The 25,719-nt window shown below is 49.5% G+C and overlaps 13 protein-coding genes across 13 annotated transcripts; 8 read left to right on the top strand and 5 right to left on the bottom strand.

Moving 5' to 3' along the window:
* Positions 1–324: 324 nt before the first annotated feature.
* On the top strand, positions 325–2,129 carry TRUGW13939_08662 (uncharacterized protein; the record flags this gene model as incomplete). Its single annotated transcript, XM_035491792.1, has 4 exons — positions 325–496; positions 548–698; positions 787–2,035; positions 2,094–2,129. 4 exons carry the CDS (start codon positions 325–327, stop codon positions 2,127–2,129), a joined length of 1,608 nt encoding a protein of 535 aa, XP_035347685.1.
* Positions 2,130–3,012: 883 nt separating this feature from the next.
* On the bottom strand, positions 3,013–4,548 carry TRUGW13939_08661 (uncharacterized protein; the record flags this gene model as incomplete). Its single annotated transcript, XM_035491791.1, has 2 exons — positions 3,013–4,208; positions 4,263–4,548. The coding sequence occupies 2 exons, from the start codon at positions 4,546–4,548 to the stop codon at positions 3,013–3,015; spliced, it is 1,482 nt and encodes a 493-aa protein (XP_035347684.1).
* A 2,470-nt stretch (positions 4,549–7,018) lies between these two features.
* Positions 7,019–8,129, top strand: TRUGW13939_08660 (uncharacterized protein; the record flags this gene model as incomplete). The annotated part of the gene is made up of 3 exons (XM_035491790.1): positions 7,019–7,160; positions 7,267–7,388; positions 7,449–8,129. The coding sequence occupies 3 exons, from the start codon at positions 7,019–7,021 to the stop codon at positions 8,127–8,129; spliced, it is 945 nt and encodes a 314-aa protein (XP_035347683.1).
* A 570-nt stretch (positions 8,130–8,699) lies between these two features.
* TRUGW13939_08659 (uncharacterized protein) lies at positions 8,700–9,329 on the bottom strand (the record flags this gene model as incomplete). Its single annotated transcript, XM_035491789.1, has 5 exons — positions 8,700–8,731; positions 8,784–8,847; positions 8,901–8,982; positions 9,040–9,189; positions 9,274–9,329. 5 exons carry the CDS (start codon positions 9,327–9,329, stop codon positions 8,700–8,702), a joined length of 384 nt encoding a protein of 127 aa, XP_035347682.1.
* Positions 9,330–9,666: 337 nt separating this feature from the next.
* On the top strand, positions 9,667–10,184 carry TRUGW13939_08658 (uncharacterized protein; the record flags this gene model as incomplete). The annotated part of the gene is made up of 5 exons (XM_035491788.1): positions 9,667–9,723; positions 9,796–9,811; positions 9,878–9,940; positions 9,998–10,010; positions 10,085–10,184. 5 exons carry the CDS (start codon positions 9,667–9,669, stop codon positions 10,182–10,184), a joined length of 249 nt encoding a protein of 82 aa, XP_035347681.1.
* A 258-nt stretch (positions 10,185–10,442) lies between these two features.
* Positions 10,443–10,979, bottom strand: TRUGW13939_08657 (uncharacterized protein; the record flags this gene model as incomplete). Its single annotated transcript, XM_035491787.1, has 2 exons — positions 10,443–10,583; positions 10,659–10,979. 2 exons carry the CDS (start codon positions 10,977–10,979, stop codon positions 10,443–10,445), a joined length of 462 nt encoding a protein of 153 aa, XP_035347680.1.
* A 436-nt stretch (positions 10,980–11,415) lies between these two features.
* TRUGW13939_08656 (uncharacterized protein) lies at positions 11,416–15,581 on the top strand (the record flags this gene model as incomplete). The annotated part of the gene is made up of 8 exons (XM_035491786.1): positions 11,416–11,630; positions 11,699–11,815; positions 11,870–11,975; positions 12,027–12,260; positions 12,313–12,399; positions 12,450–15,126; positions 15,180–15,478; positions 15,537–15,581. 8 exons carry the CDS (start codon positions 11,416–11,418, stop codon positions 15,579–15,581), a joined length of 3,780 nt encoding a protein of 1,259 aa, XP_035347679.1.
* A 243-nt stretch (positions 15,582–15,824) lies between these two features.
* On the bottom strand, positions 15,825–17,093 carry TRUGW13939_08655 (uncharacterized protein; the record flags this gene model as incomplete). The annotated part of the gene is made up of 1 exon (XM_035491785.1): positions 15,825–17,093. One exon carries the CDS (start codon positions 17,091–17,093, stop codon positions 15,825–15,827), a length of 1,269 nt encoding a protein of 422 aa, XP_035347678.1.
* A 689-nt stretch (positions 17,094–17,782) lies between these two features.
* On the top strand, positions 17,783–19,845 carry TRUGW13939_08654 (uncharacterized protein; the record flags this gene model as incomplete). The annotated part of the gene is made up of 4 exons (XM_035491784.1): positions 17,783–17,985; positions 18,586–19,373; positions 19,432–19,538; positions 19,597–19,845. The coding sequence occupies 4 exons, from the start codon at positions 17,783–17,785 to the stop codon at positions 19,843–19,845; spliced, it is 1,347 nt and encodes a 448-aa protein (XP_035347677.1).
* A 192-nt stretch (positions 19,846–20,037) lies between these two features.
* Positions 20,038–22,370, bottom strand: TRUGW13939_08653 (uncharacterized protein; the record flags this gene model as incomplete). Its single annotated transcript, XM_035491783.1, has 5 exons — positions 20,038–20,560; positions 20,621–21,217; positions 21,267–21,664; positions 21,717–21,916; positions 21,968–22,370. The coding sequence occupies 5 exons, from the start codon at positions 22,368–22,370 to the stop codon at positions 20,038–20,040; spliced, it is 2,121 nt and encodes a 706-aa protein (XP_035347676.1).
* Positions 22,371–22,795: 425 nt separating this feature from the next.
* Positions 22,796–23,886, top strand: TRUGW13939_08652 (uncharacterized protein; the record flags this gene model as incomplete). The annotated part of the gene is made up of 2 exons (XM_035491782.1): positions 22,796–23,097; positions 23,169–23,886. The coding sequence occupies 2 exons, from the start codon at positions 22,796–22,798 to the stop codon at positions 23,884–23,886; spliced, it is 1,020 nt and encodes a 339-aa protein (XP_035347675.1).
* A 395-nt stretch (positions 23,887–24,281) lies between these two features.
* Positions 24,282–24,851, top strand: TRUGW13939_08651 (uncharacterized protein; the record flags this gene model as incomplete). Its single annotated transcript, XM_035491781.1, has 3 exons — positions 24,282–24,450; positions 24,527–24,709; positions 24,778–24,851. 3 exons carry the CDS (start codon positions 24,282–24,284, stop codon positions 24,849–24,851), a joined length of 426 nt encoding a protein of 141 aa, XP_035347674.1.
* Positions 24,852–25,164: 313 nt separating this feature from the next.
* TRUGW13939_08650 (uncharacterized protein) lies at positions 25,165–25,626 on the top strand (the record flags this gene model as incomplete). Its single annotated transcript, XM_035491780.1, has 2 exons — positions 25,165–25,513; positions 25,589–25,626. 2 exons carry the CDS (start codon positions 25,165–25,167, stop codon positions 25,624–25,626), a joined length of 387 nt encoding a protein of 128 aa, XP_035347673.1.
* Between the last annotated feature and the right edge of the window lie 93 nt (positions 25,627–25,719).

The raw sequence follows: 25,719 nt of genomic DNA, 5'->3' as shown, positions 1-25,719 counted from the left end.
AGGAATAGTGTCCGAAATATACAATCGGAGTCTAGCTCGAAATAGGTTGGCGCATTTCGTACTATATGTCTTATGCAATGCGGTGATGGGCTATTATGTCGACCTATGTGGACGGAAACACAGAAGATACTGTGTCTGATTAGACACAGTTACGCTTGTATTTCTACCTTGCCATCCTTGGTGGCATCTTCCAGCCAATTATGCTCTTGATGACGCTAATGGTAACCGTGCTATTTAAAGTCTTACAAAGGCCTGCTTTCCATTAATGAACGCAATTCACTCACGAGGCTCTTGCATTATCCGGGTCAATCTCCAAGATACACCATGGCCACGATGAATGAAAGCCTCGTTGCACCTCTCGACAAAAATGCAACCTCCTTTGCGCACCGTGGCAATTTTCGTTGGATAGACGGTCTCCTATTAAGTTATCAATCTGGTTGGAATGGCTGGCAATTGGCTGCTACTGTCTTGATTATTTTGGTTGCTTATGACCAACGTACGCCGCCGGCAATCTTGGAAGCAGCCATGAGATGTTAACCATTCTTAGTTATTTACATCGTGCGGAAGGGCTCAATAGCGGGACCTATGTTCAAGATTCCTTTCATGGGGCCATTCATCCAAGCAATATATCCAAAGTTTGAATCATATCTTTCTCAATGGGCTAGCGGTCCTCTCAGCTGCGTATCTGTATTTCACAAGTATGTAATTACATTCGCTACACGAGATATCCCTCCCTCTTCATCTTCTTACCCTAACTGTCAACGAAGCTGATCGAATTTTCTATAGGTTTGTCGTCCTGGCTTCGGATCGTGATATCGCTCATAAAGTTTTCAAGTCGCCAGCGTATGCCCGACCATGCCTTGTCCCTATTGCAACCGAGATTATGCGTCCCACGGCTTGGGTTTTTCTCACTGGCAAGGCCCATGCCGAGTTTCGCAGAGGACTAAGTGGCCTTTTCACAAATCAAGCATTGAGCACGTACCTACCGATTCAAGAGCGAGTCTTCGCAGATTACTTTAACAAATTCGTTGCCGCTAGCGAAGCTAATGGAGGAAAACCCATTGAGTTCATGGGGCTTTCCAGAGAAATCAACTGTGCACTATCGTGTCGGACCTTTTTCGGGGACTACATATCCCAAGACGCCGTTAAGAGGATTGCTGATGACTTCTATCGCGTTACTGCCGCTCTGGAGCTCGTGAACATCCCTTACTCCACCTACATTCCATTCACAAAGTGCTGGCATGGAAAGCGTATCGCAAGCGCAGTTCAGGCAGAATTTGCAAGATGCGCTGCCGCCTGCAAGGCAAATATGGCCTCTGGAGCGGAGCCGACATGCATAGTCGATCAATGGGTATTAAACATGATGGAGTCGAAGAAGTACAACGACAAGCTTGCAACGGGTGACATGGAAGCCGAGAAACCCAAAAATATGATTCGGGAATTCACGAATGATGAAATTGGGCAGACAATGTTCACATTTCTCTTTGCATCTCAAGATGCATCCTCCAGCTCTACCACTTGGATTTTCCAAGTCCTTGCTCAGAGACCTGACGTTCTTGACCGGCTTCGAGAGGAGAACCTTGCCGTGCGTGGTGGTGATCGACAAAGGCCACTTGACTTGGCAATGTTTGAATCGCTCACTTACACCAATGCCGTGGTAAAGGAGCTCCTTCGGTACCGTCCACCTGTAATATTTGTGCCCTATCTAGCCACGCAAGCGTTCCCAGTCACTCCAGACTATACTGTACCAAAAGGTGCCATGATAGTTCCGTCCTGCTACCCAGCTCTCCACGACCCTGAGGCATACCCAAACCCTGAGATTTTCGATCCAGAACGATGGATTACGGGTGATGCCAATTCCAAGACCAAAAATTGGCTTGTATTTGGCGCTGGACCACATGACTGTCTTGCCCGAAAGTACGTGCCACTTACGATGGCGGCCATGATTGGGAAGGCTTCCCTAGAGATTGATTGGGTGCATCATGCTACCGATCGCTCGGAGGATATTCGAGTTTTTGCCACCCTATTCCCAATGGTATGTCTTTTTTAGACTCATAATTCGGAGCCTTCAAACTTGCTAATGCTACATCTAGGACGGATGCCCACTTGTGTTTAGTAAGCGCAACTAAATCAACACGGTTGAAACCTTGAAGTTTTGTACAATTATATTCAATTCAGGTGCATCATATTTGTTCTACTATATCTCTACCCAAAAATGAGCTAGCTGTATGCGCAAGCCGGATACATGTAAACTAGATTGGCCCGTTGGGATAGGCAATCTCTAATTCTCTATCTCGCATGATATATTATCTATGCATTCATAGATAAACGTTTGTTTCACAGTATCGAGGAAAAACTAAAATGTATCTATCTGAGTTAGCTAAAATACGATAAATTCCTTAGAGACTGATATTTAGATACTTATGTACTGTAAGTAGGTAGGGTTTTCCGTGTTTAGTAGGATACTGGGGGGATAGAGAAGTCATTCCTAGATGGAGAAGTAAACTGTCAAAGGACTCTTCAATGTTACATACATCCATATCAATTAACACCTACTATTTCCAGAACAACCGACTCTTTGGGGAGGCAAATGTTTCATGTTTACGATAACCCTAAATCCCTTAAACTTCTACTCGCTCAATAGCTCAAATGCCGCATTGACGGGCATCCGGAATTACTGCTTAGCTACGTTGCAAGTGCTGGCGGGAAAAAAGTATTAAAAGGCATGATTTTACGAAGGTAATTATGAGGTGGATCAGACAACAATAGAGGAATGGCTTTAAGGATGGTGAGGATGTGAACGACCTTCTAGTATCTAATGGTTCAGAATAATATCTGCAACCTGCTCTGCCATGGCATAAATGCAGTTCTGCAGATGCCCAGCCAAAGGAACTGGAATAACGCTCGCATCGACAACACGCAGTCCCTCCACTCCGTTTACGCGCATGTTCGTATCCACGACTTTGCCCATCGACAAAGTCCCAGCGGGGTGATACATTGTCATTGACATGGTCAGCACATGCATAAAGAAGAAAAGGAGTAGACATACTGAGGATGACGGCGAATTTTCTCATTCAGATCCTCGTTACTCACCTCCGGGGACACAGCTTTGGTGCCCTCGCCAACAGTCTCGCTCTCCACAACCTCGCGCCCAGCATCCGTCTCTCGAAAAACCTGGTACAGTTTTCGCATTCCTTCTCTCAGGGTGTACCGGTCAGCTTCTGTGGCCATGTAATTTGGATCTATCAAGGGCGCACTCGAGGGATCTGCGTCTGCTATTTTGATGGATCCTCGTGACGTCGGAAGCATGCAAATCACAGAGGTCGTGATATGAGTCCCGTCGGGGATAATGGCCGGGTTCTCGGCATTTTGAGCCACATACATAATCCATGTTTCATGGTGACTGCGCTGTGAAGCCACTTCTGCATTATCGAAGTTGCCATCGACAGCTAGGGCGTCCAAGAGGCCTTGTTTTGGCACTGACTGCGTTGTGAAAAAGTCTACCGGGTTCCCCTTGAAATAATCCGAGTTAATAAAGAATGGAGACCCAATCGAGAGGCCCTTTTCAGGGGTTTTGAGCTTCCACCATTGCAAAACGCTGAGGTGGTCGTGAAGATGGAGTCCAACATCGGGAGTGTCGACAAGCACATCGATCCCATGCTTCTCTAGCTCATCCCTAGGGCCCAAGCCAGACAGCATAAGGACCTGAGGAGATCGATATGCCCCGGCCGAAACAATAACTTCTCGGCGCGCAGCTATGACAGTTTCATTGTCTGCCAATTCCACTGCCGTGGCCACCTTTTTGCCGTTTATATCCTTGATAATGACCCGTTTCACCAGCGTATTTGTCAAGACATCCACGCCATCTAATGGATATACAAAAGGTGCGACAATCCGCTGACCATCGAGACGGTCCTCAATCATCTCAGCCACGCCCAGGGGTTCTCCGCTGTTCATGTCCGGTATAAACCCAACTCCGGCGGCAGCCCACGCGGCTTGCAGTGGGTTTCGAAGAGGATACCCTCGTGCCGACGGGGTAATCTGTTTTATTGGCCCATCAAATCCGTGACTATTCGCGCTGCCGTGAGGGTCATGGAATGTCTCGATTTTCCGAAAATAAGGGAGTAGGCCGTCGTAGCTCCAGCGAGAGTCTTTAACCACGTGCCCCCAGTGATTGTAGTTTTGTCTGTCACCGCGCGTCCAGGCACCTAATCACATTAACTATATGAATAAAGAAAGAGGAGATCAAGAGTTGTCAGTACCCGCGTTGATAGCAGTGCTTCCACCCAACGCTTTCCCGGCAGCATTCGCAATACTGCGGTCACCGAGATGCTTCTGTGGCACAGTCTTGTAGTCCCAATTGAGCTCTGTTCCCAGCAGCGGAGCCCATTGGGACCCGTCCAGAACATCGGCGCGCTTGCTTACATCGGAACCAGCTTCGATCACGACGATGGAGAGTGAAGGGTCACCGTGGTGCAGGCGCGATGCGAGTACGCATCCAGCCGTGCCGCCGCCGACGATCACGTAGTCGTATGTGTCTGATGGCATTTTGAATTGTTTTGCGTTTACTTGTTTTTTTTTTAAAAAAAAGAGTCTGAAAAAAAATGGCACAGACTTTTGTATCGATGATATGCGTCTTGATATGACGTCTTGCTTTCGAATGTGCCTTTGTTCTCTTTCTTTGTTTCCGTCAGTTGATGGTTGCATAGCCAATCTTTACCCCACCACGAGTCAGCCAGTTAATATATTTCTAGTCTCTTAACTGGTTGAATTGTAAAATGGAACGGTTGTTATTCTCAGGGCGCGGTGTTTCTTTGGTGTAACCAACGGACAAACCGGGGTGAACAGCTGCATCGGACACTATACCGAGACCCAACATGCATGCAAAAGTGGCGCACCACACTGCATATGCATGGGGCGGCACACTACTTTTTAATCGCCGGTAAAGCATGCAATATGATCTCTGTACAACGCTACTATTTCACCGGGGTACGGAATACGCCAGCTGATCGGCGAGAGCAAGTCGAGACCTATCTGCATATGCATAAGGCGACACGTCACTATTGTTATCTCGCCAGGCGATGCAATAGAAAATGGAGCTCTGTAGGAAGCTCGTATATTCACTGTTTGCCAGGGCGCGGAATTATCAGAGAAGAGCAGGTCGAGAGATTCATTTTAGCTTGGGGGACCCCTATATGCATGTGCTTCAAATCAAATCAATATTTCAGTGACTAATTTGTTGGCTTTACGGTTGGGATCGTTTGGTCAATGGGCTCTCCTACCTAACAATATCATCTTATTAAAGTGAATAGGAACAGCATTAACAAGAAAGAAGTAAAAGATAGCTTCCCTTGACATGGATTTCAGCCTCCATCTAGTTGTGATTCCGTAGGCCACCTTTCTACTATACCAAACGATATACCGTCTATTATTTCACCCCCTAGCTAGATTTCCAGGCCCCAAGCTGGCCGCACGCACCAAATGGTACGAAAGATATTAACCCTAACCCCTATCAGTATGCATCCCTCCAGCGTCCTCTACAACCCCTCAGTCTACCCGGACCCATACAAGTTTGTACCGGATCGTTGGTTCGACACCTCGAGCCTGGAAACTCGCTGCTTTGTGCCCTTTGGAAAAGGGTCGCGTATGTGCCAAGGGGTTGAGTACGTGAATTCCCCAATGTTCTAGTTTCGAATTGCTTACTTTTTATATAGTCTTGCATACGCAGAAATGTTTTTGGTGGTTGCAACGCTTGTGCGCTCTTTTAAGATGGAGCTCTTCGATACGACTCGCGAGAGAGATGTTGATCGAGTGCGAGATTATTTTGTAGAGTTTCCGGAGCCCGGCAGTCGGGGAGTACGAGTTCTTGTGACCGACAGGCTAGTAACAAAGTAGTGCCTTGTATTGGTCTTTGCACTCTATATACTTTCCAGTCTTGAGTTTATCTTTTATGCGAATATGTGCTCAATCTTATTATAAGAAGAAAAATGTTGTTCGGTTATGTAACCGAGCTTTTCTACGCACTTTACTACATCCAACCACTGAGCTTTCCGATGGAGCACAAGCAGCGACAATGAAGTAGAGGCAAACTTGATGTCTCTCTGACATGAACAGGAAATGTACAAGCTTTTAGGGGAGTGTGATGGTGTTGTTCCTTGTATTAATTGCCTCGAAAACGCCACTCAACTTGTTTTGATGAAGAACGGTGACCTACGTTCCTACTTGGTTCGAAACCAGCCGCCCAAGGCTCTTCAACTTGCATGGTTTCGTGATATGGCACGAACGCTAGCTAACATCCATGATCGGTGTGTTGTTGTCGTCGATATTGCTAGTCGCAATTTTCTTATTGACTCGGACTTGTCGATCAAATTCTGCGATTTCACAGAGTCTACCAAATTTCCACTTGAAACATGTACTGACTGCATTTCGCATTGTTCAGGCTAAAGTGTTGTCTCACCACTCTATCACCTAACTACTAGTAAGTGCTTCGCAGATATCAGTCGTGAATATGGCTAGCTTGGTTTCAACCCGAGACAACCTTGCGCTTAACCTGACGCTCAGCCTGATGCTACAGCCTAGAGGCAACTATACATCTCTTTTTGTATATGGTACATGTGTAATCTCATCTCCCGGTGTTAAAGGCAGCTAGTACATCGGCAAGTATACAATTTTAGAGTAGACCAAGTTCCATCAAAGTGCAATGTAAAAACACCTACGGTCTGCAAAGCACCAAAACAAGGTTTCCAAAAAAGGGACAACAGGTGACCAGATATATAGTAGTACATGTACATCCTAAAATATAGGCTGTATGCAAGATGGCGTCAATGTGCCAAGACTCGACTCGGGCTTAGATCTGGCAAGCGGCGGCGGGCCGGCGGACCGCCGAGTTCGCAGTGGAGTAAAGCCGAACGCTCACTTGCGATATCCCGGCCATTCATTAGCAAGCAAGTGCCTCGCTCGCGAACCCCCTCACTGCTGACCAGGCAGTCGGAATGAGTACAGTCTCTTGTGCTTCACAATGTCAGTCGACACCAGCGTCAAGACGAAGGTAGCGCCCGTCGTGGCCGAACCGCGTCCGATCAAAAAAATTCATTATCCGTTCTGGTTCGGTGGTTCAGCCTCATGCTTTGCCGCCGCCGTTACACATCCATTGGACCTTGGTATGTTTGAATGTTGCTCTGCATGATCTTCCAATAAACAAGATACTAATTCGTCTCTTCAGTCAAGGTAAATGATTTCGAACCCGGCCGGCCGTCGTGCGCATAGCTAACCAAACCGTCTCGGAAAAGGTCCGCTTACAAACGCGTGCTCCTGGAGCACCAACGTCCATGCTGGGTACATTCGTTCATGTCTTCAAAAACAATGGGGCCCTGGGCCTGTATAGCGGTGTATGTGCGGAGTCTGATGAATCAACCACGTTTTCTTATCTAACCAACCCCGAATGCTAGCTATCTGCAGCCATCCTGCGCCAGATGACCTACTCGACGGCCCGATTCGGCATTTACGAAGAATTGAAATCGCGATTCACCGGCCCCAGCGCACCTCCAAGCTTGCCGAACCTGCTATGGATGGGATGCGTTTCTGGTTTCCTGGGTGGAATTGCCGGGAATCCCGCCGACGTGCTGAATGTTCGTATGCAGTCTGACGCCGCGTTGCCTCCGGACCAACGACGAAACTACAAACACGCAGTTGATGGATTGATCCGAATGACCCGCACTGAGGGTGTCACAAGTTTGTTCCGTGGCGTGTGGCCCAATTCTACGAGAGCCGTGCTCATGACGGCCTCTCAGCTAGTCACGTACGACATATTCAAGCAAATATGCACGGCTCAATTGGGCATGCCCGACAGTATTTTAACGCATTTCACGGCCTCGATAGCAGCCGGCTTCGTCGCAACAACGGTGTGCAGTCCCGTCGATGTCATTAAGACGCGTGTTATGAGCGCTTCCTCAGCCGAGAGCAAAAGCAGCATTACGCACTTGTTAAAAGATATCTATCGGAAAGAGGGTATCTCATGGATGTTTAGAGGCTGGGTTCCAGCCTTTGTCCGCCTTGGACCGCATACGATCGCCACATTCCTATTTTTGGAGGAACATAAGAAGCTCTACCGCAAGATCAAGGGCTTATAGACTTTTACATATAGATTTTGATACCAGCGCCACTGCCGATATTTGGGGTATTGTCAATATACCATCCCGCAGCTATTGCTGTTATTGATAAACAACTGCACATTTCATGTAGATAGATCGCTTGTCATAGACGTTGACTTGTTTGTTTTTATACCAATTGTTTGTTGCATTGTATCAAGATGATCAGGGTTTGGAAGTGAATTTTTTCCTCTTATTATTTTGTTTTTCTGGGATTTTCGTTATGTATTGTATATCTCTAGTTTATTTCTGTATATCTGTAGAGGGAAATATCAATTGTTTTGGCATAGTCGTGGGATTGTACGCATGTAGCAATCAATTGATCAACATTGGCATCTGTTGTTAAATGTACAATGGCATTTTAGCTCTAGATTTAATTGACATTAGAAATCAAGTCTACTCAAAACATCATGTTATTCTCAAGATTCAAGCCTCGCTTATGTACAACTTTCCCGCTTTCTTGAAAGACCCTTGGGACGGGACGCACAGTTATCTGTCTGTCTATTGGGTAGAATACAGAAGGGTCATAAAGATAGCTAAACGACGAAGCGTTTACTCAAGACGAGTAGGGAAGTTGCCGGCCTCTGTTAATGATTTAGTAGCTGCTCAGCCAATGAAAGAGTAGTGTTTACTAACCGCGCTGATCGTCCCATCGGTCGGTCCAGCTCTTGGGGCACATAGAACGGTATGCGAGGAAGAACTGAGTCCGCTGTTAGTTTGACCTCCAGGATTGTCTCAAAGCAATTGCATTACCTGGCGGCAGGGGCGGAAATCCTCGCCCTTGGCGAGAATGCACTTGTGATAGTCGACGTAGTTTTGCCAGCAGTGCTTAGTCCTAGAAAGTATTAGCATCAAATGTTATCGGGGACAATGTGGTCCGTAGCTAGCATACTGGTTCTGGTAAGGAAAGCGGGCGTCGTAGCCTATATGATAACCTCGGTCAGTGGATTCGGGGAGACGGGGACAGCGAGCGTGGCAAGGGCGAATTGGCGATTTATCGAGCCCAGCAGGGAAAAAGCGAGTTCCAGAATGAACGTACCAGCTGTGACAGAGTTAGCAATTGGCCTTGTTACCGGTTCTTGTGGGTGCTGAACAACAGGCCAGGGACAACTCACCTGTCACGAACTTGAAGGGCTTGGTCTCGATGGGCTCATCGGGGTCAGCCTCAGGAATGGCGCTCATTTTGATAGCAGAGTCGAAAAGCGTTCAATTGGACTAGTTTTGGGGAAGCCCGCTCGGGTTGATGGCGCGTTGAAGTGGCTGATCAAGAAAGAGAGGACGTTGGCGAGGTTTGGGCGGGAAGCCCGAGCTCTGCCGCCGCGAAAGGCCTAGCGAAGGCGCTCCAGCCACGCTGTGGCGCAGGCAGCTCGCAATACCCGAAAACAAACGACGTGCCACCCGAGCCGGGCCAAACCCTGTGAAAGCTTCACGTCACTCTTCTTCTGCTCTGCTTCTGCTCAGTGCACCACACAACCATCGCAACCCCCATTGCTCCCGGCAATCGGCCCCCGTATCCAGCATGTTCCCGACTCGTCCCCTCGGTATGCGCGCCACGCGCCCCTTGATGTCTGTTCCTGTACGTGTTCCCGGTGTCCTGGAAGAGTGGTGGCAAGTCATGCCATAGACTGAACTAACCCCATTGCTATAGAAGGAGAACATGAGCGGTACGATGCTTTTTGGCTCTTATTACGTATGATACCTGCGAGGTTCACTTGTCTGACTGCTAGCAGCCCACACCATCTCGCAACGCATCCGCCAGCTCAAGAAGGTCCCTCCGGAGTTGATTCCCATTGGTAAGGAGAAACGTCAAGCTTTTGAATTACGATATAGCTAACACTATCTGTTTAAAGGTGTTGTTCTTGGGTAAGTTGCGTTTAAATGGAAAATACATGGGTTTTCATTGTTCGACCAGATCACAAACTAACTCTTGTACCCAGCGTCGCTATCGGTGCCGCCATTTACTCCTGCACCCACAAGCTCTTCGCTGACAAGACTCTTCGCCTGAGCCGCAATAAACCCGAGGACCGCGCCCACTAGGACCTTGTCTCGACTGATTTCCACTGCATGGCGAGAGAAGAGTTGTTGGATGGATGGAGGAGGTACACGCGAACCCTGCAAAACCCGATAGCTTCACAGATTGCCTGTCTCTTTTCTGTATATATGCAGGGTTCCTTGATTTTTGGCGACGGCTTGCGGAACGCAATGTAGCAATATCTTTAAATAAAAAAAATATCGCCGTGCTCCCATAAATTCCATGTGTTTGCTGTCTTTTGAACCTCGCATCGTTTCTATTCATTATTCCGGCTTTGGCCCTGCAACGTCGAGGCCTTCGAGGCCCTGCATAGGATCTTCAGGTCGACCATTGGTCACTAGACTGGCCTCTTCTGCTCCATTTCTGTCTTCCTCGCTCACGGCATGTTTCGCCAAGTAGCCCTCCTGCAAGTATCATAGTTAGATTCGTGCCGAGTGTAAATTGGAAAAAACCTGGCGGTGATAAAAATCTAGACTTACCTGTTCCCAAATAGCAGTCTTGCTTCCAAGCCCCTCGTTTGCGTCTCGTTGCGGCTTTGCGGCAGCAACTTTTATAATGCGCCCATACAGCTCGCTCTGGTCCATGTTGTCGATCGCCTCCTTGGCATCCTGGGGCACTTCGAATTCCACGTATCCAAACCCCCTGTGGTTATCTGTCGACGACGGCAAGTCGGGCTTGGGCAGCGAGATATCGACAACCTCGCCAAAGGGCAGGAAAGCCTCTGTCAGTGTCTGCGCGGTGACGGCCTGGTCGAGGCTGCCGACGTAGACGGTGCTTTTCAGGCGGGTTGACTCGCTCATGCTGGGTGCGTGCGGTCGCAGGGGCTGCGATCTACAGAAACAGACAGAACGAACAGTGCAGTGCAGTAATGTCTGTCTCTGATGGTCAGAGAGATTCTATGCGCCTGCCGCCCGCAAATGATATCACGTGCGGCGGCTGCCTTACGGCTCAGGCAGCCTGGCCCACTTGCGGGCGCCGAGGGCTGACCTGCTGCGATGTGGCCCGAGCAGAAGGCCACTTGGAGCGATCTGTGGCTTCAACCCCCAGACCCAGACTGAATCCTCGGACACAACACCTCCAGGCACAACTTCCGCAAGCTTGGGTGGTCCTCCGGCAAGGCCATCGTCCAATTCGACTGCTTTGTCTTCTTCATCCTCTTCGTTCTGGCCTGCAATTCTGCTTTGATGATCTCTTGTTTACTTCGCAGCCCCTCCCGAATTATCTAGACCCATCGTCATGGTGCGCATCAGGGAGATTCCTCGAACGGCCACGTTCGCCTGGTCCCCCGGCGCCCAGGTTCCTCTCTTAGCTACCGGAACCCGAGCCGGAGCTGTCGACTTTGATTTCTCCAACGAGACCAACCTAGAGCTGTGGGATCTGGGACTGAACAACAAGACCGCCGACAGTGGCTCCGACTTGCAGCCCCTGGTCAAAATTCCTACCGAGTCAGGGTGAGTTATTCTCGCCCACTGAACAGGCTGTGCCCTGGTCGCTGATATTTTTATGTCTATCACATTAGCTTCAATGATATTGCCTGGGCTCCGTACGATGACAACAATCGGGGGATTATTGCTGGCGCCCTGGATAATGGGTCGCTCAAGCTCTGGGATGCCGACAAATTGCTGAGTGGCGCTAGGTTAGTCGTGTTGCTTGATTCTGTTTGTCGGAAACTTGCTAATAGCCTGTGAAGTGAATCCTTGACCGCATCGCCACAGAAACATACTGGCGCCATCAAGTCCCTGCAATTCAACCCGAAGCACTCGAACCTTCTCGCTACCGGTGGAGCAAAAGGAGAGGTGTGTTACTTTTATGTGATTATTGTCTCGACGCAATTCTGACTCTCCTAGCTATTCATTACCGATTTGAACAATGTCGAGAGCCCTTTCCGCCTCGGAAACACAGCCGCGCGCGCCGACGATATCGAGTGCCTGGACTGGAACAAAAAGGTTCCGCACATTCTTGTGACCGGTTCTAGCGCAGGCTTCGTAACCGTTTGGGACGTCAAGACGAAGAAGGAGAGCTTGACATTAAACAACATGGGACGGAAGCCCGTCAGCGCTGTGGCTTGGGACCCGGAAAAGGTAGACTCTACGGCCCTTTTAGTTGTGTGTTAGTATGCTAAAACATGAACAGCCTACGAAACTTGTCACCTCGATCCCATTGGAGTCGGACCCTGTCATTTTGGTTTGGGATCTTCGAAACTCTCACGCCCCTGAACGAGTAAGTACTTTGCAATTCGGTCGCGCGACCACTCTGACTGTTTTGTGTAGGTTCTCCGAGGACACGAATCGGGAGTCTTGTCTCTGGCATGGTGCGCCCAAGACCCTGACCTTCTTCTGTCCTCTGGTAAGGACAACCGAACGATTTGCTGGAACCCACAGACCGGCGAGAACTACGGGGAATTCCCCATTGTCACAAACTGGACTTTCCAGACACGCTGGAACCCCCACAACCCCAATTTCTTCGCTACCGCGTCTTTCGATGGCAGAATCTCTGTCCAGACTATCCAGAATACCAGCAAGGAAGCTGCCCAGGACACGACCACTCAGAATCAAGCGTTGGATGGGGAGGACTTTTTCGCCAAAGCACAAACCCAACCTCAGGCCTCGACATTCTCATTGTCCAAGACACCAAAGTGGCTTGAAAGACCAGTGTCTGCATCATTTGGCTTCGGCGGCAGAGTTGTATCGGTTGCGTTGAACGACACAACACAACGCTCCTCCAAGATTAGGATTACACCTTTCCAGATTGACTCGGCCGTGGGCAGTGCTACAGAACAATTTGAAAAGGACCTCCAGCAAGGAAATCTCAAAAACATCTGTGAAAACCGTATCGACAATGCCTCATCGGAGGAAGAGAAGTCTGACTGGAAGGTCATTGAGACACTGCTTTCAGAAAACCCTCGCAAGGGTCTCGCTGCATACCTAGGTTTCGATGATGCGACAGACGAGGCCGCAGACGGGCTAGCGAAGCTGGATCTGAAGGAGGAAACGAATGGAGAAGCTAGCAAGCCAGCCCCCGACTCCAAGAAGAAGAAGCATAAGCGTCTCCAGTCTATCTTCGACACCTCGGGCGAATCCGACGTCTTCTTAACCGACCTTGCCGCTTCCAAAGGCGCCCGGACCAACGACCCATTCAATATCTTCACCGGTAGCGAGTCCGAGTCTGACAAGAAGATCACGAGATCGCTCCTGCTGGGCCAATTCGAGCGTGCTGTGGACATTGCTCTCCAGGAAGACCGATTGTCCGATGCCTTCATGATCGCTGTCTGCGGTGGTGATAAATGCGTCGAGAAAGTACAGGAAGCCTACTTCTCCAAGCAGAACGGTGGACCAAACTATATCCGTCTCCTTGCATCAATTGTCGGAAAGAACCTGTGGGATGTTGTTCACAACGCCGATTTGTCCAACTGGAAAGAGGTCATGGCGACTTTGTGCACATTCGCCGACGAAAAGGAGTTCCCTGATCTTTGCGAGGCACTTGGTGATAGACTAGAGGAGCAGTACCAGGGCACCTCTGACAAGGCCGTCCGCAAGGATGCCTCCTTCTGTTATCTAGCAGGTTCCAAGCTGGAGAAGGTTGTTGGTATCTGGCTCGACGAATTCAAGGCAAACGAGGAGCAAGGCATCGACGAGGCTGAGGAAGGCTCGACATTCTCGGTTCATGTGCGCGCCTTGCAGGGATTCATTGAGAAGGTGACCATTTTCCGTCAGGTCACAAACTACCAGGACGTCGACCGACAGAAAGAGGCGGACTGGAAGCTCAGTGTACTCTATGACAAGTATGTTGAGTACGCCGACGTTGCAGCGACACACGGTCGTCTTGATGTTGCGGACCGATACCTCAGCCTTGTGCCGGAAAAGCACGACGAAGCAGAGGTCGCAAGAAACCGCATTAGACTGGCTACAAGAAAGGCTCCTTCTGTCAAGACTTCTGCCCACGTCCCTCAAGCACGAGCTCCCTCGGTGCCACAGCCCTCTCTTTTCCAACCTCCTCAGCCCACTTTCAGCCCGACACCGCCTGTTAACAACCTGTATGCTCCACCAGCAAACATTTCTTCGCCAGCTGCGCCTCCTCAGCCTGCCAATCCTTATGCTTCGTTCGGAGCTGCCCCTAATCCTTATCAGCCAACTGGTGGCTACCAGCCTTCTCAACAGACGAAGCCAGCTGTTGGTCCCCCTCCGCAGCAATTTGGAGCTCCTCCGTCGTCTGGGCCTGGAGGAGTGCCGCCACCGCCTAGGGGATATAACCAGTCTCCTTCTGGACCGCAAGTGTCAACATACACAACCAGAACTGATCTCCCCGCCTGGAATGACTTGCCGGAAGGATTTGCAGCCCAGAAACAGACGTCTAGACGAGGCACCCCAGCTGCGATGGCTTCTCCGTTCCCTGGCCAGCAGAATCCCGTCGGACCTCCAACTTCTCCTCCAGTTGGGCCTCCTGTCGCTGCTCAGAGAGCTCCTCCACCCCCTCCACCAAAGGCTGGCAGCGTGCCAACGGCCCCTATCGTCTCTCCTCCGGTAGGAGGACCGCCGAGACCTCCCTCTGTGACATCTAACCCCCCTGGCGCCATCAATCCATATGCGCCTGCAGCAACTCAGCCACCTCCTACCGTGCCTGGACTGGCTATGCCTCCACCAATTCCTCGAGGTCCTTCTCCTTACAATGCGCCCCCCTCGGGCCCGCCGCCAACCAACCGTTATGCGCCTAACCCTGCTGCTCAGCCGGCTGCACCTCAAATGCCACCACCTTCAGGTCCATACGCAGCCCAACAGCCTGCAGCAGCAGTTCCTAATCCATATGCTCCAATTGCTGGTGCTGTTCCTCCACCACCGGGTGGACCCCCCCAGGCTGGACCTCCTCCCGGTGGACCGCCTCCAGCAGCAGGATCTCGACCCGGAACGGCGCAGTCGCAGCAGAAAGCAGCTCCTCCGCCACCCAAGTACCGTAAGTTTTGACCCCATTTGAAATCATCACGCTTTACTAACAGAGTGACTTAGCTCCCGGTGACCGGTCCCATATCCCCGCTGATGCAGCTCCCATTTATGAGTACCTCTCAAGTGATATGCAGCGGGTGAAATCGCGTGCGCCCTCTTCATTCAAGGCACAAGTGGACGACGCCGAGCGACGACTGAATATTCTATTCGACCACCTCAACAATGAAGATCTGTTGAAGCCGAACACAGTAGCGGACATGGTCGAGCTGTCGAAGGCTCTACAGGGTAGAGACTATGAAACGGCCAAGAATATCCATCTAGATATTCTAACTAACCGAACCGACGAGTGCGGAAACTGGATGGTACGTGCTTAAGCAACTCCTAAAATCAACAAATATATATATACTAACATGTCTACAGGTTGGTGTGAAGCGGCTGATCAGCATGAGCCGAGCGACTCCGTGAATGGACAGTGATAGATGATCAATGTAGATGCTATGTTCGGTGGGATGAGATTGGATTATAGTAAAAGCGTTTTTGTTAACTATAGCCACGATTGTTCTTTTTATGCTTTTTCATGATATATAAAGTTGTTTTTTTAAATCAATTGATTTAATTGATATTGTGTGCTTGTCTATTGTTCTACAAAAGTAGTGCAATTTATTAATATATACATACTTTCAACATTCACATGGTTCAGTAATTAAATTATCGAGCAACGCCGGCTTTTCCAGCCGGAAAGTTTCGAGCACTCAGCAGGGCGCCCTTGACGCCTCTGATCTCGGCTTTAAAGGTCGTAACGGCGTCTTGTTCCTTGCGGTCAGTGCTGCCGCTCCTGTTCCGGCCCATATCGCCACTAGACGAGCCGTAAATATTATACATGGCATTGTTGCCGAGATAGTTGTTGCTTGAAGAGTACGTCAGTCCATCGAGATAAGACTGCAAATCAGAGATTTTGTCGCGCGCCGAGTCGTCAACTTTGCGGGAGGAAGTGTGATCGGTAACAAATTCTTTTAAATGAGAGGTCAAGGTGGAAAGGCGTTCGGTGTGGGTATCTATCGCTTTTATGGCACTGGATTCCGAGTCCGCATTTTTTTCTTCAGAAGGAGGGCTGTCAGATAGTAGGTCGGGCGATGTTTGCGTCGCGACGTCTCGGTGAAAGAGCTCTGTCGGGTCTGAGGTTATCGACTCGGTTTCCTCGTCGTCGTCTTCTTCTTCAGATGTGGGTTTGGGTATGATGTTTGCCGGTATCTTGGACACATTCTGCTCTAGCTTCTCATTCAACGTGGTCAGGTTGTTCAGCGCGGTCTCGGCGAAGTCGTGGCGAGCCTCGGTCAGCGTCTTGAGCATCGGTTTCACTAGGTACTCGCTCGAGCCATAAAGAGTGGCGCCCAGGCCGGCAGCGGCGTAGAGAGAATAGAGAACTCCTTGGAAGGAGATCAATGGGGGCTTGTTGTTCTGGGCCGATGCGTTGACAAGGAATTCGGGGTATGTGATGATGGGTGGGACGTCTCGTTGGGGGGTGGTGTTGTTGGTGGTGGTGGTGGTGGTGGTAGTGCTTGATGCGGTGGCGGCAGCGTTGTTATTCGACAGGGTCGACACTGTTGTTTGTGTTTCAGCAGGCGCATTGTTTTCTGTCGCCGTGGTTTTGTCGCTGTCATTTGTGGTTTCTGAAGAAGGCGAGGAAGCATCCTCGTTACGACTGACACCTAGCAGAGCCTGAATTTCGCCATTGGTGAGGCCCTTTGATTCCAGGAATTCAATCTTGCGGCTGGTGGGGGCGTCGCTGATTGAGGGCTCAGACAGAAAATTTCTGGCTTGCTCTAGCAGAGCTGACCTGTCTTCTGGCGGGCTGGATTCTGGCGAGGCGTTGTCGGATGCATCATCGGCGGTGATGGCAGCTGAAGCATGGGCAGGCGGCGACGGGGTGGCCTTGCGCTGCCATTCGGGGATGACTGGTTTCGAGTCGCCAGCCATGTCTGACTGGTATTGGATATCACTCACGGGGTCATGAAGCAGACAGAGTGAAGACACGATGATTGCTGGAGAGAAGCAAGAGAAGCAAGAGAAGGTGAGGTTGATTGAGCCTCGGCTCGGCCAGAAAGCGACCGTACGGGCCGTTACCGGTTGTTGCGCGTGGATCTCACGTGACAGCGGTAATATTACGCGGTGTGTTACGAGGGTGGGTCCGTTGTCACGAGACGCGGGGAAGCAGAAAGCGCCATGTACTGGTACCCCCTGCGTCATACTGGGCTCGCAGGCGCCCGGGGTACCTCTACTTGCAGGCAGAAGTCTATGCTGTAACGCGGCAATCATCAGAATAGGAATGAACACTGGCCATGGCCATGGCAGCCCTCTCTTTCTCTTCTCTTTTCCTTCTCCCTTTTCCTTGTTTCTTCCTGCTCATTGTTCGCTGTCCGAAAATAGCACTAGCCACTCGGTTTGCTGCAGCAGAGGAATCCTGCTGCGAGGTCAGCCACCATGCCCTTGCCCTTGCCCCGGACACAGACCTGACGACTACTATACCCAACAACTTTGCTTGTCTTCTTTTCCTCTCATCCTCATAACAACTGTGGTTGATCTCCAACAATCCCCCGGAATTATTGCTGCCTGCGTGCCTGAACGAGACCCACCGCCGACAGCCCTCACCGCCTTCTAAACTGAGCATGGCGCTGCTTCGAGGCCGCCGACGCCGCCCTCACGAAGACAGCGATGAACCGACCCCGACCGCATTGTACCACCAACGCCAGCGTCTCTCTTCGGACGATCACCACGACGACAGCGACAGCGATAGTGAAAGCGACCATTGGCAGCCAGATCCCCGTCGCCCTGCTGCTCCCACCAAGAGTCGCTTGCCTCCGGGCTCCAGGTAAGCGCCGCTTTCTCTCTCTCTCTCTCACAATCTCCTGCATTGAGCATTATTGTCGTCCATCTCAGGAAGCTATCCCCACGCTATATTGGGATATGTCGCCGACCGGGATAAGATGACCGTTGTCACTGCCTTTGCATACCCCAGCGCCCATTCCTCGCATCATATGTATCTGTTTTTTCCCGTCCCATTATTTGATAGTGTCTTCCCTGCATGTTCCTGTTCTGGCTCGGCGTGTTCGTGCCAGTAATATCGCTTCGATGCGTCGCCCAATTGTCGCCGCCCAGCCAGAGGCAGAAGCTTCCAGCCCTGCGTCCATCTCTTCTAGGCGTCGCCGCTAGTCCGTCGACCGCTGGCTGTGACTGGCCTCGTCTGATATCATACACAATTTGATTTTGTTTCGTTTGACGTCGCAACTTGGACAAACACCGCCCACCCCCGCACAAACGCTGTGCACCACCGCGTCACGTTTTTCTCTCCTCTGGCCATCTTGCTTTCTTAGTGCTTATTTTCCTTCTTCTGCCTTGTATTCCTTTTGTGTACTCGCTGTCTATTTTCATCAGCCATGTCTTCCACCCGTACACTTCGTCCTCGCACTAGCCCTTTGACGGGAACTGGTCGATCAACTGCTAACGGAATAAGAAGATCTGGCCGACTTACGCGAGGAACTGCAGCTGCTGCCCCTGCTTCCTCAGTGACCGTTTCGCGCTCGCCGCCAAGCGTGAAAACAGGATCGCCTGGGGCGATCCATCTCACCGTGAAGATGTCCTCAAGCAAGCTTCGTCAGGTGACCAACAGCAGAAGTAGTCGTGGTACTGCCTCCAATCGCCATAACATCTTCACTGAAGAGCCAGTGGTCCAGGGAAAGCGTAGCAGCAGAAACACCAGAAACCTCAGAGAGGTCAGCGACGATGATGATGATGACGACGACGATGAACTTGATGAAGAAGAGGAAGATGATGAGATTGACGATTCCGAGGATGGCGCCGGCGAAGACGACGATGAGCTTGATGCCGACGGTGACCTAGAAATGGAAGACGACACCCCGCAGCCTCCTGTGTCGAAGAGGAGCACCCGGCCTGCGGCAGTAGCAGCCAAAGTCAAAAACAAGGCCGTCAAATCAGTAGAAGAAAAAGAAATGGAACTCTCTCGCGACGACGAAGAGGATGAAGAACTATCAGACCTAGACAGCGACGCTGAAGGTGAACCCGATGACACCATGCTACAAGACGAGGAGATGGGCGAAGGTGTCGAGGAAGGAGAAGAAGATGTCGAAGGAGATGAAGAGGACGCTCTCGGCAGTGATGACAGCAGCTCCCCAGACCCGAACAAGCTCACCAAGCGCCAGCGGGGTACACTGGGCAAAGACTTTTTGCAGCTTCCGATGGGTAAGTTGGTCTGCTATTAGCCTCTATAATCATCACTTGCTTACCATTTTCTGTATAGAACCACAAATCAAGAAACACCTTACTGCCGAGGAACACGCCATGCGCCGGGCTGAAATGGCTCGACGAAGGAAGAACCTGAGTGAGAAACGCAACGAAGAAGAAAAGGTACACTCTTTGCTCAGCCTCAAAAGTTAGGATAGACACACGCTAACGAGTCAATCAGATGGACACTATCAACCGTCTACTTAAAAAACAAGCCCCCAAGCGGCGTGGCCGCATCCCAGCGGCCGAGACAGCCGGCGAAGCTACGCCAGATGTTCCAGTGGAAGTCGAGAAGCCAGACCCCACGATGATACGCTGGATCAACGGCCGCGAAGGCTACAAAGCCCTTGTCCCAGACGAGATGCTTGGGGCCCCAGCTGGCCGTCCGTTTGGCAGCTTGCCTGGGAGAAAGCTCATTGAGGAGGTTTAATCTATTTGTATCTATAAGGCGCTGGATCGGGTGGAGTTATAGACGTCGAATTGTACTATATGGCGTATAGGTTCTTGGATAGTCTAATCAATATGTATCGAATATCGCATGCACTTATTATTTCAATGTTGTTTTTTCGGACACAAGAGTTGAAGAGCAGGATGCAATAACAGCAATTATTTCCTAAATATATTACATACCCTCAAACAGCAGCCCAAAAGGTTCATGATCAATCGACCAATTGGCGCCGTCCTGAAAAGAAAACCCACTGAACCCATCGAGATCAACACTGGTATTATCAAGATTGCTAGACTCGACTCCTGGAAAATTGTCAAGACCACCAAATACGGCCCCAGGTATTGACTCGTCAAAGACAGGATAGAAATAGTCCACGTCCTCGCCATCACCGTCATCAATTTCACATCGTTCTCCCCGCCCCGCTGTCGGGGTTATGTCAATGTCAAAAATGCAATCGATATACTGTTTCGCTGCTTTCTGCCGCTCCGAAACAACGTGCTGTCGGTGCTTGACAATGGCCTCGGCAAATGAAGTCAATATTTCATCGTAGTGTTTTGCTTGGGGGCTTAGATTAGCTAGATTCCGAAGTACATGTCGGGCACTTTGAAAGGCGGATTCGGTTTCGCCGCGAGTCTCAGTGTCATCATAGACAAAGAGAGATGATCCCAAGATTAGACCAGCGGCAAAGACCCATGCTCTATGATCTTTTTATCAGTACAGCTTTGATTGTGGCTAATAAATTCAAGGGAAATCTCACTTGACGATACACATGTTTCTCAAGAGAAGGCCTGACAGCATGGCCTTCTCGCACATGTTTGCCATATAAGCACCTGCCTGCGTACAGACATTGGCAAGCTGGGGAATTTTGGTACTGGTGTTTCCTTGTGTGCTGGGACTACCAGCAGGACCAGGAGTCAATATCGACAACTCTTTGAGGCGGGTCATCAAATGCGATATCAAAAACGAGCGAGTCGTCAGTATTATAGCAAAATAGTATATGCAGCTGACGTGAATACTGCCAATAGCCTTTTCTCGAACCAGAGGGACGGTATCATTGTCAGCGGCCAGATGGCGGAATTCAGGCGGCAAGTTGTTGATCCACAGGCGTAGACGATGAAGAAAGTGCTCCGCCGTTTCACTGTCAAGGTTATTGTCCATAGTCTTGAGCTTTTGCACGATTTCATCAAGCAGTTTTGACCCGGCAAAAGCCGCAGACACGGCTTCTCCATCGGTGTTCTGCATACGATCTGGCAAAGGGGATCCATCGTGGTCCAAAGGCAGTGAGCTGACCGGTCTGCCCAACGGAGTACTGACTACTAGGTCAAATACTCGGAGAGATCGAAACACCCGCCATCTGATCGGTCAGCTGGGGACGAGTGATATCACAAAACAAAAAGACGTACCGGATATAATATTCTTCCTCTGACAACCCTTGATATTGTCTTTTGATATGCAACCCCAACGTTGCAGCTGCTTTCGACGCAACGCCAAGGTACATGTATGCCGCATTGCGGTGGCATGCTCCAAGCATATAAAAGGCCATCAAAACGAATATACGCACCATATGTATGCTGGGATGCTTGAGCATGCCGTCGAAGCCTAGTTGCTGGCCTCTAGAAAAGTAATTGACGGCGTACTGATGGTCTGTCGGATTCGCTCCGCGGCATTGGCCACCAATCGCAATCACAAGATACAAAATGGCAAGGTCTTCCTTGGTCAGTCTCTTCTTGTGGGAAGAGTTCTCCGTTTGAAGAACTTTGTAAATGTCGCTCTTCTTAAAAAGATCTAAGAATCCACTAGACTGCAGATATGAGACTGGCAATCTTGACGAAAAGAAAACTCAAAACACTTACGGCTTCAAAGTAGGCCTGGATCAGCTCTCGCTTGTCTTCTATACTCTCTTCCAGCACCACGGTTCGGTCCTCGTTCTCATCAGCCTCGAGCATGATGTTCAGAGGTCCATTCTCCGTGAACGAGGAAGGTCCCATGTATTGTTTCATGATACCCCGTAGGAACTGTAAGAATGACAAGGCCGAGGTTTCTCCAATATACACTATAACTAGCATTTTAGTGGCGAGGCACAGAGGGAGGATAAACAACATACCCCTTTCTCCCTTTGAGCTTAATAACACTCGACTCTCTGTGCATTCCGGCGACTCTACTACGGAAGTAGAAGGAAGCCCATTCGCCAACAAGGGCTTCACTTGTCCGTCGTCATTGCGGTTTACATTATTAGCCACTGATCTCGACGCCCTCGTCGGTGTGGAAGAAGCAGCAGCGCCCTCGGGGTTCATCCGAGACACGAATCTAATCGGACGATCACGAAGATGTCTGTGCGACCGTCTTCTACTGTTCGACTCGATGTATGTGCACGCAGCAGCGCGTTCACGCCGGACACACGACATGCACGGCGACTGCGAGTCGCAGCGGATCTTGGATGCCTGGCAGGGCAGGCATGCTTTGGAGGACCGTTGGCGATCTTCCGGTCTGACTTTGGGTCGCGGCATCTGTTTACACCTAGAGCAGCTCTGCTCATAGCAGTCAACTATGACAGCAGCAAGAAAGTCGGAAATGTTCAGTCAAGATGCATTGCGGAGAGAGAGGTGCATTACCCGGGACTGATAAGGAAGATAAGCCCCCCGCATCGCCTTATCAACTTGGGTGCCTTAGCCGCGTCCCGGCCCGGTTCCTGGAGATGCCCTAATTCGTGTCTTGACATCAACTGATCGCATTGTATTATTGCTGACCCGTCTCGATATTATTGCTCCACGGCTGGTGGGACTAATAAAGTTCAAATGTTGTTGGCTCCCCTGGGCCTCGTACCGGGGTATGCAGTATATAATATGGAGTCGTTCGCTCCGGTTTCCAATTGACTTCTGCAAACCCATTTTCACAATCATCACTTAGTTAACATTGAAAATCTTTAAAGAAAATGTTGGGGAAAATTGCACTAGAAGAGGCCTTTGCCCTTCCTCGTTTCCACGAGCGAACAAGATGGTGGGCTTCTCTCTTCGCCGTCGACCCCGAAAAACATGCCTTAGAAATCACCGACATCACCACCCAACGCATCAAGTACATGGATGAGCATGGTGTCGGATACACAATTCTATCATATACTGCACCCGGTGTGCAGGATATCTGGGACCCGGCAGAAGCACACGCACTGGCCACGGAGATTAACGATTACATTGCTCCAATAGTCAAGCAGCATCCAGACCGGTTTGGGGCTTTTGCGTGAGATCCCACCTCTGTCATTCCTATCACAGTGTCATTTTACAACAGAACTGACTGCAAATACGCAACAGCACGCTTTCAATGCACGACCCGCAGCAAGCCGCCGATGAGCTACGACGCACCGTCACGCAGCATGGCTTCAAAGGGGCCCTAGTGAATGATACTCAGCGCGCTGGGCCAGACGGAGACGACATGATATTCTACGACGGACCCGAGTGGGATGTGTTCTGGTCGACTGTGACCGAGCTAGACGTGCCCTTTTACCTGCATCCTCGAAACCCCACAGGCACAATCCATGACAAGCTATGGGCGAAACGAAAATGGCTGATTGGCCCGCCATTGAGCTTTGCTCAGGGAGTCAGTCTCCACCTGCTAGGCATGGTCACAAACGGCGTCTTTGATCGCCACCCGAAGCTACAGATTGTCATCGGCCATCTCGGCGAGCACCTCCCTTTTGACCTCTGGCGAATCAACCACTGGTTTGAAGACGTCAAGAAGCCTCTTGGTCTCAAGGAAACGTGTGAAAAGACCATCCGCGAGTATTTCGCGCAGAATATCTGGATTACCACCAGTGGCCATTTCTCCACCCCAACCTTGCAATTTTGTATCAACGAAGTCGGCGCTGATCGGATCCTGTTTTCGATTGATTATCCTTTTGAAAACTTTGCAGATGGGTGTGTGTGGTTTGATAAAAATCTGGAGTTGAACGAAATTGACTACAGGAAGATCGGAAAGGATAACGCGAGGAAGTTGTTCAAGGTTGGAGATTATAAGGATGCAGAGGCCTAGACTATGGAGGGATTATTAGGTTATTATAAAACCAATAACATCGTAGTTATAAAATCAATGCAGAAATATCTTCCATGTATCAATCGATGGCTAGAGGATACTAAGGGCTAGATAGCACTTGAGGGTGAACCCTAAACCCTAGTCCGGGCCCAACTTCCTAGGAATGATACAACATATACATCACTCGGCGACATGAGTAAAATGTCATTGAAAGCATTTTTGATAATCAAATTCCAAATTTAATTCAGCCTACGCCACGTTCATGGTGGCCAAATGCCACTGGTCCAAAGTTAAATGCTCATTGAAGTAACATAGATCTTTCTTTCACTCATTACCTATCGACATTGATAGACAAACGTTTGGTTTCAGAAAATTCGTCAGTTGTTCGAGTCAAAATGCCTACATCTTACAACACTGTTATATCAGTCACCAATAACCTCAAGACCGACCTTCGTGACGGCCGACTCGCCATTTCGAAGGGCTCAACATCTCAAAATATCCCAACGCTAATTGCCGGTGGAAATACACGGGAAATCGTCGTAGAGGGAACTGATATAGAAAATGGTACGTGATTTGTATTAATTCGATTTTCTTTTATAAAGGTTATACTAATACAGCATTTTTGAAACATATTGAACAGAAATCCATGGCTCAGAAGGAACCCTAAGTTATCTCGCTCAAGCCGGCGACGCTGATGAGCGCATTGCTTTTAACTTCAAATGCAACAATAGCGAAGACAACCGTGTGGAAATGGATTGTAAAAAGGACGATTATTTTAATGTCAGGATAGATCCATTTGCGCCGAATGACCGCCCGTTGCATGGTGAGTTCTAAGCAAAAACTGAAAACCAATCTGGCTATACGTTTGTTTCACTAACGAAATATCTATAGCATCCTATACTATATCCAAACCAGGTTTTGTAGAGGATGCTGTAAAGCCGAGAGGATTCGATTATAGCGATTGATATATCTGTTTCGGGTGGAAAGACTAGTATGGATGAATTTAAAATATAGATTTCATTCTACAAACCATGCTACGTAGTCTACGTTTAGGAACCAGTAAGCAAATTATGTCTTGATAAAATATGACTCTTCAAGATGTTAATGGCAATGGCAATTGCCACTTGATCACAACAGCTATGTCATACCTTAGTACACGCCACTGTCACCACTGGATAAAAAGTTCGGTTTCTTTCATAATCCTCAATTGCACATAACATTCAGTCTTTTTATACTGCTCCATATCTACATAGGTCAGCCTACGGTGAAAAGCAGAAAATGCCTCTCCCATACCGCACCATCATCACCATAAACAACCAACTCGACACCGACCTCTACGACTTTGACCCCAAAATCCAGACTGGCTCCATATCCGGCGTCCTACCCGACTTCATCAGAGCAGGCACAGAACAATCAGTCTGTGTTCGCGCACCCAGCTCATTCGCCGGATCGAGCGGCGCCATCCTGTGCAAGACATACAACCATGACAAGAAACGCGACGAGAGACTCGCGTTCGAATTTAAATGTGTCAACGAAGAGGCCAATTTTGTCAAGTTTAGTAACTCGATGCCGGAGCTTATTGGAGTAAAGATTGACCCGTATACGCCGACTGATCACCCGTTGTATGGTAAGTACAGTTCGGCTCTTCGAGTATCAACATTGAATTGGATCGTCTGGTTTCAAAAACTAATACTTGCTGAAGCTACTTATACAATTACCCAAGAAAACCCTGCGGATTAGTCGTGGATTTACTTCAGGTTAAGCATGTTTACTCAACTTAAACTAAATCATTGATCGAGAAGCGTTCTATTCGACCTTGAACAAGGATCAGCA

This window comes from Talaromyces rugulosus, chromosome V, assembly GCF_013368755.1.
Source record: "Talaromyces rugulosus chromosome V, complete sequence".
Taxonomy (NCBI): Eukaryota; Fungi; Ascomycota; class Eurotiomycetes; order Eurotiales; family Trichocomaceae; genus Talaromyces; species Talaromyces rugulosus.
The sequence above is the reverse complement of the archived record's forward strand: the minus strand, read 5'-3'. Positions and strand labels throughout refer to the sequence as shown.